This window comes from Vipera berus, assembly GCF_964194415.1.
Source record: "Vipera berus genome assembly, chromosome: 1".
NCBI classification, from domain to species: Eukaryota; Metazoa; Chordata; class Lepidosauria; order Squamata; family Viperidae; genus Vipera; species Vipera berus.
Genome location: NC_138202.1, coordinates 285,538,278 through 285,554,664, shown reverse-complemented (window position 1 = coordinate 285,554,664; position 16,387 = coordinate 285,538,278). Strand labels below are relative to the sequence as shown.

The 16,387-nt window shown below is 40.7% G+C and overlaps 1 protein-coding gene across 1 annotated transcript; it reads right to left on the bottom strand.

The window, feature by feature from the left end:
• Window positions 1-4,888: 4,888 nt before the first annotated feature.
• Window positions 4,889-11,660, bottom strand: ACTA1 (actin alpha 1, skeletal muscle). The gene is made up of 7 exons (XM_081323125.1): window positions 11,454-11,660; window positions 9,187-9,327; window positions 8,209-8,533; window positions 7,397-7,558; window positions 6,355-6,546; window positions 6,060-6,241; window positions 4,889-5,329 (listed from the first exon to the last, which is right to left on the bottom strand). The coding sequence occupies exons 2-7, from the start codon at window positions 9,313-9,315 to the stop codon at window positions 5,186-5,188; spliced, it is 1,134 nt and encodes a 377-aa protein (XP_081179251.1). The 5' UTR covers window positions 9,316-9,327; window positions 11,454-11,660; the 3' UTR covers window positions 4,889-5,185.
• Between the last annotated feature and the right edge of the window lie 4,727 nt (window positions 11,661-16,387).

Here is a 16,387-nt window from a genome sequence, read left to right as displayed (position 1 = left end):
GGAAGACTGGTTTTGGATTCTACAAATGCAGTTTTACGATGCTATCTTTTTCCAACAGAGAATTGATCTTTACCAGAAAATTGAACATCTGCTCCAAGGAGCAGCAGAAATAAAGAGGAACTCACTGATAAAGGATGACTGATTTGTTATAGCTTGTCAATGATTTTTTATTCCCAATTGTCTACTTTCAGCAACAATATCTTTTTTTAGTTCTCAATTTTGTTGTTGCAAAAGATCACACAGAAGAAAAACTAGGATTGGGTTTTTATGTGAAAAGACTTAAAAACTTTGAACTAGTGCTGCCCATACATTTAGGAGCTAAACATGTACAGCTTTATGTTTTTTAAAAATTCTTAGCGGATATCTGCCCATATGAGTTACAAAATACATACATCTGAGGTCTGCCTATGTCTGATGTTGCTGTCTCTTTAAGAAAAAATGTAGAGATATCACCACCTTGGCATGACATACAGTATAAAGTAATAATTTTGTCTCCTGAGCAAGACGTATAGTAAAACAGGTCCTGGGAATTGCCTAGGAACATTGGAGAGATAGTTATACATAAGCCATTTGTACAACATAACATTTGAGGGTTACAATTTTAAAAAATGGTGCAATGACTAATGGCTTACAAATCGAGATTTGACAGTTCTCTATTTACATTAATGTATCAGTTCTAAAAAGTAGAGTTGTCTACTGTCATAACAGGCATTCATGGAGAGGGGGAGAAGAGAATGAGTAATATTAGGTATGTTATGATACCATCATGGCTTCTTCTGAAGGCTGATGGCTATCGTACTGGAACTGGTACTTTGAAATGAAATGGATTTGATAATCATGTTGATTTGAATAAAATCATGTTCATTTGTATTAAAAAAAATGTAACCTTGTGGTAATCCAGCATAAACTGCCACAGTGCTTGAGAAAGACATATAACAGAGAACATCTAATAATCCTCATATGTCCATGTCTGTGTTTTTGTGTATTCAGAAGCCTGGTAAATACCAGATGGTCTGGATCACAGTTATTGTTCGGCAGTATCCTTGGGGAGAATGTTTTGCACCTATATAATGTCATATCAATTTTAGATCTCCCATTACAGGGAATTCAGCACCAAGTTCAAAAGCTTTGAGCCTGGGTATCTAGTAAATCCCCATTATCCATGCAAATATTTCGGCACATCCTTTCGTTTCTCTAATCAGTAGGTGGAGAGTGGGTGCTGATTTGGTTTCAAATGCATTCATGTGTTAACTAACTGGAGTCTCCCATCTCAGCTATTAAGCCTGCTTGGATGGAACTCAGGACTTTCTGATGACACTGTATGTGCTCTGCTGCATGGATTGTGAGCTTCTTATCAATGTGGGATGGCAACAGAATTCAGAGCATCTTCCCTCAGTCAATAATTACAGGTAGTCCTCGACTTATGGCCACAACTGAGCTCGAAATTTCTGTTGCTGAGACATTTGTCAAGTGAATTTTTATCCCATTTTATTTATTTATTTATTTATTTTAATTCCATTTATATCCCGCCCTTCTCCGAAGACTCAGGGCGGCTTACAAGCTTAGCAGTAGCCTTCATTCTATGTATATGCCTGCTTATTAGGGCTTTCACACACACACCCCAAGCGACATTATTACAAAGTCAGCTTATTGCCCCCAACAATCTGGGTCCTCATTTTACCTACCTCAGAAGGATGGAAGGCTGAGTCAACCTTGAGCCTGGTGGCTCAAGGTTGAACCTTGAACCTTGAGCCTCCCTTGCCACAGTTGCTAAGTGAAATACTGCACTTGTTAAATTAGTAACACAGTTGTTGTGAATCTGGCTTCCCCATTGACTTTGCTTGTCAGAAGGTCACAAAAGGTGATCACGTGGGACACTGCAACCATCATAAATACATATCTGGATTTTGATCACATAACCATGGGAATGCTGTAATGCTTGTAAGGGATAACCATTAAGTATGTGCAATGGTTGCAACATCCTGAAGTCGTTGCAACCTTCCCAGTTGACTTCCAACAAGCAAAATTGTCAAGGTATTGATTTAACAGCTAATGTAATGTAAGATGTGATGTAATGGTGGGAATGACTCAGCAGGGTCTGTGTCTCTTTAAGAGCATTTGTATAAAGAGAAGGCTCTGCTGATGTGTTCTCTCTCTTCCGTTTCCTGCTGTAATTGTGGTTTGTTGGATTCTGCTGTATTAGCATGTGTATGTATATTGTTCCTGGTGTATGATATTGTAGATAGTGTAAGATAAACCACCATTTAATACAAACCAGTGTTTACTGTGTTTACTCCTGGGTTATCTCAGTGCAATAAGACTGTGCACGCTCTGAAGGGGGAAATCAGATTTGCTTAATGACCATGTGCTTCACTTAAGAATTGCAAGTATTGGCTTGCAACTATGGCAAGAAAGGACATGATATCAGGCATGATTTAACAACCACCTTGCTTAGCAAGAGAAATTCTGGTCCCCACTGTGTTCCCATTTTGAGGACTATCTATATAATACCTTCTTAAATAATGCTTTTTGCTTCCAACCTATGGAATGGTTACGGGGTGAACCAAATACAGTTGGATAGCAGCAGGGTTTTAAAAATAGAGAAGCTAGGCTTGGAGATCATGAAATGTGACTCACAAGGAAAGATGCCAGGGGATATTCAACTGTTCTACCACTATGGTTGTCGTCACATTTTTAGACAAAATCATTGAAGAAACAGATCTACCAATTAAAATAAAGATGTTGCTACTGTGGCAATCCAGATACCAAGGGAACAAGGTATTAAGTCAAGGTACAGAAGGACATTTGTATGGCTGCCCATCTAAGCATCATGCCTTTGAGTGGCTAACAACTAACAACTAAAAAAACCCTAACATCAGAATAAAACCACAATACCAATAGTAAGAGTGGTGAACTGTCTTGTTGCTCTCTGAGCTTGGTTGTTTGCTTGCAGATATTACATTACCTGACTAGGTAAGGTCTTCACTGCTAGAAGGGAGTAGAGTTTGCTCTGTTTATATACAGTAGCTTGCCCGCTCAGTTCTGAGGAAAAAAAATCAGAAATGTAGCTCATGTTTTCTTTCCCCTGTTAGGCAGATAGGTGGGTAGATGGATTCTGAAAGCTTGTGACACATTAGTCTTTATTCATGCAGAAATCATTCTCAAGCTTTCTTTGCTCGAAACCATACAGTGCACAAAAACATTGTAATAGGAAAAACAACCACCTGAAGGAATAGTAAGTATCCCAGAAAACTGTTCTGTTCCTTGGTTAATATATATGTTCCTTAATGAATTAAGACCATTACCTGTTGCTGATTAAAATTGAAAGCTGTTGTTTTGCTGTCTGTTGAATGAACAAAAGTTACCACTTGTGGGAAGTATCTCCTGCATAAATCCCTTTGTGTTGTCTCTGAGTATTTCCTGCACAAGTGCCAGTAAATGCCACTTATTTCCATGCCATTGCTGTCGGTGGGGTTTACTTTGGAGGAGCCTCAGCTGAATTAACTTATAGCTAATATAGCAGTTTTAACTGCTCCTCTAGTGCTGAAAAGCAGGTCACAGACACGAAGTGTTTCCAAAGTATCACATTTCCCACTGGACATCTGTTGTGTGCAGCATTTGCAAGATGGCATTCCAGAGAGTGGGTTTGATTCATTATTATACATCATGACCTGGGCTTGTTTGAGTGAATGTGGTGGCACAGGCTGTTTGCACCTGTTGTCTGATGTTGACATACCATAGCTATGCAAGGAATAGTCTGCCCTGGAAGGAAAACAAATATGCAGACTCAACCAGCCCCAGCTTTCAAAGGAGAGAAATGAGGGGATGTGTTCTGAGGGTGGAAATGATTGGGGGAGAAGGGACACAGGAAAAGGGTGACCAAGGGGTTAGTGTCCATTACCAAAAAAAAGCATATTGGAGATGAAGCCTTGGAGGGCTAGGTTGTAAGAAGGTCAAAAAGCAAATCTCTCTTTCCTGGAGGTTCTGAAGTGATCAGTGAGTCCTTGGCATATGGAAAAGCCAAATGACCTTCAGGTGCTACCCACTGGATGGACTATAGTAATTTGAAGAAGCTGATGCAATTCCTTCTGTGGGGGAAAAGCTAAAATGAAAAGTGAAAGACGGCAACAGCTGATAGCCGAGAGTCTCTTTGCAGCACAAGACTGGCGCTAATCTCAGTTGACCTCTGTGGTATTTTAGATCCTTGGCTCAGCTAAGGTTGACAGTCAGTAATTGAAGAAGAGGCTGGAGCTGAGTGGCAGAGCACCTGTTTTTGATCTGTAATAATGCTGGTTAAGCACTAGCTAAACTAAAGGCTCTTACATAGCAGGGGTTGAGAGACCTTGGGCTCAACCCTGGCACAACTCTGGACAATTGGGGGAATCAGGAGACGGGAATATTGAACTGAATCCAAATCCTCCTCAGAACAGCATTATCAAGGAAATTTCACTGGTGAGGAAAATATTGGGTCACTTGAGAATATCTATATATCATGCATGTTTGGTGATGATAAGTGCAAGGATTTTATAAAATAATGATTGTAGCCATATAAATCTTCTTGACATTTGTCTTCAGATCTCACACTCTTGAGGATTTTCTTAACTCAAATCCCTGCTTAGTTATGAACTCACTTGGTGACCGGGGACAAATAACTTCACCATCTCTCCCATCTGTCATAGGAATGATAAATGTATGATATACCCACTGCTTTTATGGAAGTGTGTATGTACTAAGGATTACCATCAAGGCCTATAGATGGTGCGCCATTGCCATGCACTGCCTCCCCTTTTATTTCCTAATCCTTTCAGGTGTCGTGACCTAATAACTTGAGTGGGGAATATTACAACCAAAAACATTCCAGAGTAATAAATCACACCAAAGCCAGCTGTGTTGGGGCATGACAGAATGACTGATGATTTAATGCTTCTTGAAAGTTTTTTTTTTGTTTCCTTCCGCAGGGCATAGTTTGAGAAATAACAAAATGAGGTAAAATAAGTTAATTTTATGTACACTTTACAAACACTCAGTGTCACATGGCGTCTGCAGCAACCGTCACATAGGCAGTGGTATAAAATTGAACCTTAATGTGGCTTGAGCAGGTGTTCAACAGCCTGCACTTCACAATGTCGTCATCCTGAGAGTAGTTACCAAGTAATAATAATAGTGATCTTTTCTGTAAACATGTTTAGAAGCATTTACGGTGGACAATGGATGGGCCAGCTTCATCGTATTCCTGTTTTGTGATCCACATCTGCTGGAAGGTGGACAGGGAAGCCAAGATGGACCCTCCGATCCAGACAGAGTACTTACGCTCTGGGGGGGCAATGATCTGAAAGAGGCAAATGGAATGATTTAGCCAACACAGGAAAACTGACAACAAAACAAGAGATGCTTAATTCACAAGAGCAGAACCCCCCCCCCCCCAAGAAGGATTCAAAATAGACAATGGAGCAGCATTATATCCCATCACTGGGGCATGACATAAGTGTAAACAAATCTAAGCTTGGATTTAAAACTATTAATGCAATCCTTTGCAAAAAAAACCCCACCCCCACCCCCCAGCTTTCTGAATCTTGTATCATGAATTCCTATCAGTTATTGTCCCTCTGTATCTGGTATCATGAATTTCTGCCAGTCATAGTAATTTGAATTTTTTTTCCAAATGGAGAAATAGGTGAAAAGCAAGATAAGGCATTCAGCAGAACTTGTAGGTGACTTCATCAATTACAAGAGTCAGTTACCTATTCTCTCTGAATCCTAGAAGATTTCAGAAAGTGTCAGAAGGGAAATGTAAGGATAGAGTCCAAAAAAGTTCATTCAAATGAAATTCCACTGAAAACAGTGATGTGGAACATATCGAAAGCTAATTCAGATCCAAAATTATTGGTAATAATTCTGCATGATTACGCCCATTTGTAAACTTTGGGCTGATTCCAGATTTATTTCATGTTTCAGAGTGGACTCACTGCAATTGGAGGAATAAAAATAACTAATTCATGGTGCTATTATCCTCTGCCGTATTCCATTACATAGTTGTGATTTGTGTAATTAAAACCCACCTTGATCTTCATTGTGCTGGGAGCCAGAGCAGTGATTTCCTTCTGCATGCGGTCAGCAATACCGGGGTACATGGTGGTGCCACCAGACATGACATTGTTGGCATACAGGTCCTTCCTGATGTCAATATCACACTTCATGATGCTGTTGTAGGTTGTCTCATGAATACCAGCAGATTCCATACCTGGTGGCATTGACAAAATAAAGGAATGGGAAGAGGAATATAGCAATTCCAAGCACATGAACTCTCCATAGGTAAAGGATCACAAGATGGGAAAGGCTAAGTAGGAAACATACCAATGAAGGAAGGCTGGAAAAGGGTCTCTGGGCAACGGAAACGTTCATTGCCGATGGTGATGACCTGCCCATCAGGCAATTCATAGCTCTTCTCCAGAGAGGAAGAAGAGGCAGCAGTTGCCATCTCGTTCTCGAAGTCCAGAGCCACATAACACAACTTTTCCTTGATGTCACGGACAATCTCACGTTCAGCTGTGGGGAGAGGAGAAGAATTTAGCAGTTAGCCAAACAAAAAGTCCTCCCAAAATGGCAGAAAGCAGTGGAGGGAGGGGGAACAGATGAGCATAGTAAAGAGGGAAGAATGCAGGCAGCTGGTGGATAACCCTGAAACTCAATTCTAAAAAGCACACACACATCTGGCAGTAGCAAGAAACCAACATTCACACCCTGGTTTAATGGTTGTGATGGAAAAATATGAAACTCACAACCTTCTGGGTCTGATGAACTTTGCAGTGCAGAAGAGCTTGGAAGCATCAGCTACTTTCTCCTGCATTTCTGTCCATGTCATACTCGCTCTGTGTTTTACTAAGTGCCACCCTATGCCCATGGAACCTTTCCCCATCTCCACATAACTAAGCCAGAAATGTGCACTGAACAATTTTTCCCCCTGTCTTGATGTTATTACCTTAATCCCATTCCCATGACTGAGACAAGCTTAAGTGACATCCACCTTATCAATATTACATTTTTTTAAAATTTATTTGTAACCTGAAGCTTGGGGTGTCATATCTTGTACTCCTTCCTCCATTCCCCCCCCCCCATAACAACTATCTTGTGATAACCCCATGGATGGAAAGAGGAAACTAACTGGTCCAAAGTTATCCAGAGAGCTTCCATTGTTAGGGGTGGTCTAGAAACCTGGATGGTATTTTCCTTTGTTCTGACAAAAAAAAACTTCTCCAAGGTTGCGTCCCAAAGAACTAAGGGGTAATTAGTGGGCAGAGCTGCTGGTGAGGTCTTTCCAATTCTAAATATGGTCAAGCTATTTAGGATTAGCCAAGAACTAGAGCAACAGCAGGGGGTTGGGAAGTCCGATCATTACCAGTGGTGACAAAAGAGTAGCCTCTCTCAGTCAGGATCTTCATCAGATAGTCAGTGAGATCCCGACCAGCCAAGTCCAAACGCATGATGGCATGGGGCAGGGCATAACCCTCATAGATGGGCACATTGTGGGTGACACCATCGCCAGAGTCCAGCACAATACCTGCGGGGGGAAAAGGAAGAGATACAATTTTTAACAATGAAGGCTACTTGTTTCACCAACGTGCAGATCTATGTTGATATAGGACACATACCGGTAGCAACAGGGAGGAAAGAAGGGACAACACAACTACATGAGTCATGAGGGATTTCCAATATTCTCACCGCCAATGTTAGCCACTTAACAATTCCTTTTAATTAAGGAGCATTCTAAAGTAGGCTAGGCATGTACATTTTGCTGGATTTTAGTTATGTCCATAGTCGGAAATTTCATTCTTTTACTGGACTGACAAAGTGCTACTGCCTAGAATGTAGAGAGCCAGTGAAGGCATGAAGGGAACATGCTATGCAAGAGTTAAATAATCCATTCTACAAAGAAGTAAACTACTGGAATCCAGTCTCCCCATGTCTAGTCAGACAATACTGTATAATCCAAAGTATCAGGAGTAAATGAGGCTGAGAAGCATCACTTAACTAGACGGACAATGTAAGACAATTCAGTTTGTCTGTGTTTCTAAATCCATGTCACTGACTGAATTATCTCCTAGACTAGTTGGATTATAACTAGCTTGTTCTTAGAAAAAAAAAAGAAGTTGGTGGGGCTCCCTTGGAACGCAAACTTCTGCTTCTCTATTTCTAGCAACCAGCACTCACCAGTAGTACGGCCAGAGGCATAGAGGGACAGCACAGCCTGGATGGCCACATACATGGCAGGGACGTTGAAGGTCTCAAACATGATCTGGGTCATCTTTTCACGATTGGCCTTAGGGTTAAGAGGGGCTTCAGTGAGCAGGGTGGGGTGCTCCTCAGGGGCAACACGGAGCTCATTGTAGAAAGTATGATGCCAGATCTTCTCCATGTCATCCCAGTTGGTGATGATGCCATGTTCAATGGGGTACTTCAGGGTCAGGATACCTCTTTTGCTCTGGGCTTCATCCCCTACGTAGGAGTCTTTTTGACCCATACCCACCATGACACCCTAGAAAGAAAGAGGAAAAAAAACACTTAGCAATCTCTAATGGCTCTTTTCTACCCTACAGACTACAAATTAATCGGACACAATTGGGCTCTTCTTATTAAGGTTTTGAGTCCTTCACAAAACAGAGACCAAATTTTAAGACAAACAAAGGAAGTGCCAAGCAGCAGTTGCAATGGGAAGATCGGTTAACTCAGAGATTATATAGACAACATTACAATGGTCTCTACAGAGTGGCCAATTCATTTATCTTATATTCTTTATCTGAAACCGTGTTGACCGTTGGGCTATGATGGGCATTCCCTTTTTCAAAAATAATGGTGGTCCAGGAAGTAGCAGAAAATGGACCTCACAACTATCTCAGAATGTAACTCACTTCAGTGCATGATCCCCAAATAGTAGGTCTTACAAAGTTAGGGGGACTTATATTGTCGTGCTAATTTTAGTAGCTTCAGCTGGAGCCACTTGAATCATAGGAAGATGAACAAGAGTAAGAAAAAGAAAGAAATACAATGGGTCATCAGACCTACTAATTTCTCACCCTTAGTCACAGTCCAGGCCTTCCCAATAAAGTAAGATTTAAACCAATGTATGCTGCATCTTTTAGTCTGCCTATGGTTGAAGAGGAGCACAGCTGATGAAAAGGGAAAACATACCTGATGACGGGGGCGGCCAACAATGGAGGGGAACACAGCCCTAGGGGCATCATCCCCGGCAAAGCCAGCCTTTACCAAGCCGGAGCCGTTGTCGCACACAAGTGCGGTGGTCTCATCCTCATCACACATGGTATTGGCTTTCTAAGAATGGAAGAAAAAACAAGAGAGGTCACAGGAGGCCCCAGGAAGCTATGCAAGACAGAAACTGCAGAAAGATTTTCAACTTCAATAAATTCAATAGTTTTCTCCACTGGGGGAAAGGACAGGGTGAAATAGTTCACCCTTACAACTCACTAATAAGTGAGAAAACTCAGGAGAAATAATCCATATTAAAAGCACATACGCTCCTTCTCTGTTCATCTAGTGATTCTATTGATTGTTAAAAGCTGCTGTCAGGTTTCCGACAGCAAGTGACTCTGAGGCATTGTTTACCTTAAAAGTCCTTATTTAGCCTAATACACTGGCAAATGCTTGCTCGAAGGAAGCTGGAATCTGAAATCTCTGCCCCCTTGCACAATATATTAAACACAATTCTCCACCTTTCTAATTTTGTCATTAATCATATTCTCCAATTAATTAAAGAATCAGTTTCCCTTCCGTTAGACAACCCGCCAAGTTCTTTAATTTCATATGGCCTTGAGGTACAATCTTCTTCCTCCCTCCTCCCAGCCTTAACCCCATCTCTTCAAGCAATACACAAGTTTAACATATGAAATAGCTGCTTCTTCATCTCTTGTCAAGCAAGAACATTCAATGTTAGCAGTGTTGACAGCTGCAAACTAAAAAAATCAAGTAACAAGGAAGGGACATTAAAAGTGCTACTAAACAAACTTGGTTAAGGTGAGCTTAACCAAGTTTATTTAGTATTAAGACCTGTTTGTTTCAACAGGACTTACTTCTGAAAGTGAATAGGGGTACAAAAAAGGATATCTATTTAAAATAATCAATATATGTTTAGGGTTGTAATTTTAGCCTTTCTATAAAAACTAATTAAATCTAAAATCAGTTGTCTCCTAAAGGAATTACACACTGACCCATAATAATTAGTTTACCATATTACATTGTTCATGTGTAAATATCACACATGTACACTGTAATGAAACCACTTCAGTGGTGCTATTGACAAGTATGTTTGTTTGAGAAGAATACTGAATTTTGATGTACAACTGAAGCGATCAGGATGTCAGAAGTTGGCAAAAAGAGACTGAAGTTGGTCCTTTTTGTTCTTCAGATATTAATTCACTAGGGATGATTTTCTTTTTTCATCCTCCAAGTGTGATGGACTAAAACTTTCATAACACCAAACAAATGGTTGAGGAATATAGGAAACACATCCAAGGGCACCAATTTGAGCAAGAGTCAAAACATGGACTATTTCTTCTTAAAATGCCGAGAAAGGTCAGTTTTGAAGGGTGGCCCATGAATTTTGAAACAAAATAATTAAACATGAAAATGAAGCCACATTTCCCTGCACACTAGACACATTGATTTGCAGAGGTGAAACAAGTAGCTTGTACTGAGGCTACCTTTTCTTTCTTCAAACTGTCAGGAACCCAGTCCAACTCTGAATGACAACGTCTGACAGCTAGTTAAGACTGTTCTTTAGGAACTAAAGAGATATGACCCATGAATAACCCCCATCAGGTCTCATCTCACAAATACTTAATAAATTTGGATGTTTCCAGCAACAAATCGATCAGTTCATTCTGGCACTCATACTTTTCCCCCGGTAATTAGTTTTAGCCCATTTGGTTGCTTTCCATTTCCAATTCCTCCTAAACCGCTAATGGTGATTTGACTAAAACTACCTTGTTTCCAGAGCTGATCTGAGCCTACATTTCTTGGACCATCGTTTGGTGTCTCCACTGACTCCAGCTTTGGGTGATTCCATGTCACCATATTATTACTTGCTTCACTTGAAAAGCTTGCTCCCGATTGTTGCAGCAAAAGGCAAGATCTTCCCTCTTGCCATTAAAACAGTAGTAAAATCAGGAGAAGAGGCTTGGAGGCATCCGTTTCCACCCATCCAGGAAAAGCAGCAAAGCTGCTTCAGGATTTTGGCCGTTTGTTGAGCTTAAAGCTGAAGAGGTTGAGCTTCTTCCCCACCCGCCACCCCACCCCACCCCACCCCACCCCACTACTCCCCAGTCTCCTCCTCCAGTCCCAAGAGCTGCTGCGCCGAGAAGCTGGTCCACCTTCTCCAAGCCCTGCCTGCCGAAGCAGCCAACCGGCCAGGCACCCGCCCTCTGGCTGCCGATCTCACTCACTTTGGGGTTGGTTCCTGGCTCTCAGCTCCGGTTGCCGCTTCTTCCTAGCTCTGCTGGTCGGTGGGCTTGCGAAAGCCCAGCGGGTTTTATATAGGCCCTTGCTGGCTTCTCCCCTCCCCTGTCGCCGACCCACAGGAATGTCTCCATATTTGGGTGCTGGGCATCGAGACTGGCCAGGCGGCCGGACCGGAGCCCCCGAAGGCCCCTTGCTCGGCCGCGGGGCTGCCCAAAGAAGGAGCGCCTGGCCCAGACCCAGGTAGCACGGGCCGGGCCGTATAAGGACTGTCTGCCGGCGCCCCCCGCCCGGCTAGGAGGGCTCCCTTCCCAAATAATCTTCCCAGCCATCATGCCCGGAAAGGAGACAGAAGCCCCGGGGACGACCGCGGAAGGAAGGAAGGAGGAAGCTGGGAGGCAGAGGGCGGGCAGAAGGGCGCAGCCGGAGCTGGCCAGGCCGCGGCCCGCCCTCCCAATCGGCGCTCAGAGCGCGGCGCGGTTGCGCTCGCCGCGGCTTTCTGCTCCTCCTCGCCTTGCGCCGCGGCGTAGAAAAGGCAAGCGGGTCGCCGCGGCTGAGCGACCACTTTTGAGGGGCTTACAGCAGACTTAGCCTCGGTTGCAAAGCGAGCGCGCTCGATTGCTTTGAACTTTTTTTTTACCCTATATATTCTTTTAAAGTTCCTAAAAGGATGGATGCCTGTGAGGTGCTTTTACGTCTCTGCTCTGATGTGCCGCCATGGACTCTCATCTCCTTGCCTTAATTTAGATAAGATCAGATAAAATAACCTTTATTGTCATTTATTTATTTTTTTTACTGTGGGCACAACGGCACACATCAAAAATGAAATTTAGTTGCCCGCTCTCAAATTGAAACACATACCCATGCAATTTAAGGGAAAACCATACACAATTTTTTTTTCTAGGATGCAACCCGAAGTGGCAACGTGTGTGGGTTGGATTTCCGCACATAACAGGTGCTCTTTTTATCTCTTCAAGCAACCGCAAAATAATTGTGATGCTTATAAAAATATTTTCAGAAAAACATATTCTTGTAAAGCAATGCAATTTGCTATGGAGCATTAAGGATCAGGTTGACAACACTGGTCAACCTTTTACAAGATTCATAACCCAGGTGATTCAAACGGGCCAAAAACGGATTGTTACAATTAAATCGGACTGTTACAATTAGATTACCCTCACAGTTCTGAACATTCTATTGTGCCCTATTTGCAAAGTGGGTTTTTTAAAAAAAAAACCCGTTACTTTTAAAGTGTTGTACAATATTTTTATAACGTGAACGTTCTTGCCCTGGACAAACATGGCTGAGGAGGAATATTCATCGAGGTCTATGGCTTCTGGCCAAAAACACCAGTTCTCAGAACAGTTGTCTGTTAAAGGAGCGGTCAAGATCAGAGTACATGGAGGAGCATTTGTGAAGTATTATTTGTATGAGTAGAAGTGTAGGATTTTGGCTGGGCTGCCAACCACTATAAAGGAACATGTTAAAATGTGCTTTAAAATGCTGTGCAAAATCAGTTTTATATATAGATGATGATAAATACCGAAGGCCCTGGCTGGCTGCCAACCACATTGAAGAGTTACCATACACCATGAGTTCGCCGTACTTCATGCTATTTATACCACATGGGTAAGCTGACTTTAAAAGAAAAAAAAATCTAAAGCAATTCACATCTAGTTATGGTCATGGAGGAGGTTAATGGCAGTTTTGGGATTGGAGGAAGGGTGGAAGTAAAAGTCCCCTTTTGGATGGGCAATGACAACAGCCAATTATGGAGAAGATGAGATGAAAATGAAATCCTTGGAAAACCTTCTCTACCTTTAGTACTTGCCGGATATATTCGGACTGCAATTCCCAGGATTCCCAATTGTGCTGACTGGGAATTCTGGGAGCTGTAGTCTTGGCATTCTCGGCAACATGCACTATCTGTGTACTGGGCAGGAGATTGGGCACTAGATGATCTCTGAGAGAGACCTAAGACAGCTAAGTTGGTGTAGTGGTTAAGGCACCAAGCTAGAAAGTAAACATAAATGCAAGTCCTGTCTTACCATGAAAGCCAGCTAGGTGACTTTGAGTCAGTTATTCTCTCAGCCCAATTCACCTCACAGGGTTGTGTGGAAAATAGGAGGAGGAAAGTATGTTGGATATGTTCATCACCTTGAGTTATTTATAAAAATAATAAAGGCAGGATAATAAATAAATATTCCTTTTAATCCTTTATCCTATGACTAGTTGGAAAAATACAATAGATGCATTTCTAAAAGAAAATTAACATATTTGCAGCAAATGTAACAAACATTTTCAGCAATCTTATAGGCTGATCTAAACAAAAAACTGTATTAATTATGCAGGCACATATGCATACCCAGCATTAGCCTCTCTCCCCTGCCCCACCCCATCGAAATGAACAAGCTGTTAATTTGTAATTTAGCTCTTATTCAACACTTCTGCTTTGAGGTGTCATGAAATGTTGTCCCAGCACGTTCATGCTATTTTCAAAAACACGGAATACTGTACTGGTTATGTACTCCATGCTATTGAAGAGGCTGCAACATAATAGCAGTATTACAGTCTGTCTTTGAGTAACACAATCTCAGACTAAAAACAGTTCTTTCTTCAAGTATGATGCAGTAGAACTAGAAGTCTGTGTTTATTGATTGAATAGTATATTGATACTAGCAAAGGTGTAATAAACTTCTCTGTTTGCATTATGTAACATGGATTCTATTGGAAAAGATTCTATTGCTTTAGTATGTCAAAGGGCACAAACATAGCCCCAGTCTACAATTCCTTAAAGCAGCTGCATACAATCCCAGGAAATGATTCAATTGCCCTAAGATACTGTAGTAGACAGTCCTGTGTTTGTGTGTTCTGGGGCATCTTTTGGAGAGCAAATCACCCTGAAGCCCTTTTTGTTTTAATGGATGAATTCTCACTGTGGATAAAATTCTTTTATACAGGACTTTGAAGTAACCCAAACTAAAATGTACATAAAGGACTAGTGATGTAATGGATTGTCTGATTAAATATATATTATCTATTTAATTGCTCTAAGCTCAGCAAACCAAAGGACCTCCATTCCAACATTTTTAGAATGGGAACAAGCATCTAGATACGAACAGGAAGTGCTAAAGTGAAAGGAAAGCTGGTTCTCAACAATAGGCTATCACATTCATATTAAAATAAGTTTAAGTGGATGGAAAACCAATTGTTGACTATATAATGTCATATTTCTCTTGAAAGTCATCCTGTGAAACCTAGCATTTTAAGCATATCGAATTATTACTACTGCAAAACTAAAAAGTAAATGTACATCAAATTAATCTGTAAAATTAAACTTCTTATTGCTAATGATAGACAAATTACACCTTATAATTTACATTCTCATTAAGGACTATGTGGATGGTAAATTGTATAAAATAAATAAATAACATCTATAATTTCCTGAATTTAAGCAGACATGTATTGTATTGTGCTTATTGCAGATTATTTTATAACCCTCCATGTCATTGGTATAAACTTTTACATTAACTTTTTTCCTGATTACTGTAAGCAACAGTTATTTGCTCTATAAACATAATTGGGAATTATGGCTGAAGGACTTAATGACTGCAAAACAGATTTAGCCAGTATTAACAGAGACAAATCCAATGAGGTTCAAGCAATTAGAGAAGGGTAAGTGCAAAGCTCATCCCCGTAGGAGAAATTGCTGTAATTTCTCAAGTCTCTGCCAGCAGAAGTAACAACTTTACACCTTTGTCTATTCAAAACCATACTATGGCTTTGTAAGTGTCACTTAGATACTGAAACACTCCCTAACAAAATTAATGAATGTACTTATTAAATTAGGAGTGAAATTAGTCTTGCCACCCAGTTTTCATTAATTGAAAGTACAGTAGAAATTCTACTTTCCCATTGCAGTGGAGTTGAATAGTGACAGAAGTGTTAACAACACACTGTGATTTGTTACAAATGCTGCCTCTCTTGTAAGTTTAAATAACTGCTGAGGAATTAATATGCATACATTTTATTTATTTATATGCCGCCTTTCATTTGGGAATTTAATGTGTTTTTCCTAACAATCATGTGAGGCAACAGCTTTCCGATGAAAGGAATTGACAGCAATTATTGCAAGATATTCCATGAATGTATTCAATTGATCCATTTTCCCCCATTAAACCAATCCTGTGCTTCCAGCAAAACAAATACCTCTACTGAAATCAAAACACATTTGTATTTTTTATATATAAGATCATCTGATTCAGATGATTTTCAGCCATTTTTCAGGAAAAAAATTGGCTACTCATTTTTGTACTTTGTACTTCTATTAGTAGACAGAGAGGCTTAACTTGAACTGAGAAATATGGTGTGTGGCTGAAAGCGCTGAATTCCAGTGCATACAGTTACACCAACACAAAATAGAACCAAGAGTGTCAGCCATATATGTAGAGGAATGTATAAATTAAAACTTCATTATTCAGAGTGACTCAACGGTGAAATGGGTGACATATAAATTTAATAGATGAATAATTCCATTTATATTGTGATCAATTTAATGTCTAATACTAATCCCCAGCTCAATATATTCCATTGTTTTAATATTAGAAATACGTGACAGCTATGCAATTTAATATATAATTTTTAAGTATAAAAATAAGTATTTTGGAATGAAATTGCCAGTTGTAGACATCTGTACATATACCTGTATCTCAATCATTCTAGACTAGAGGCTACTCATTAAGTGAAATAATTTCCCAGAGTTCAGGTTTTGCATTAATAACAATGTTGGAAGGGACCTTGGAGGTCATCTAGTCCAACCCCCTGCTCAGGCAGGAAACCCTATACCATTTCAGACTAATTACTGACCAGTCTCTTCTTAAAAACTTCCAGTGTTGGAACATTCACAGCTTTGGGAGGCAAG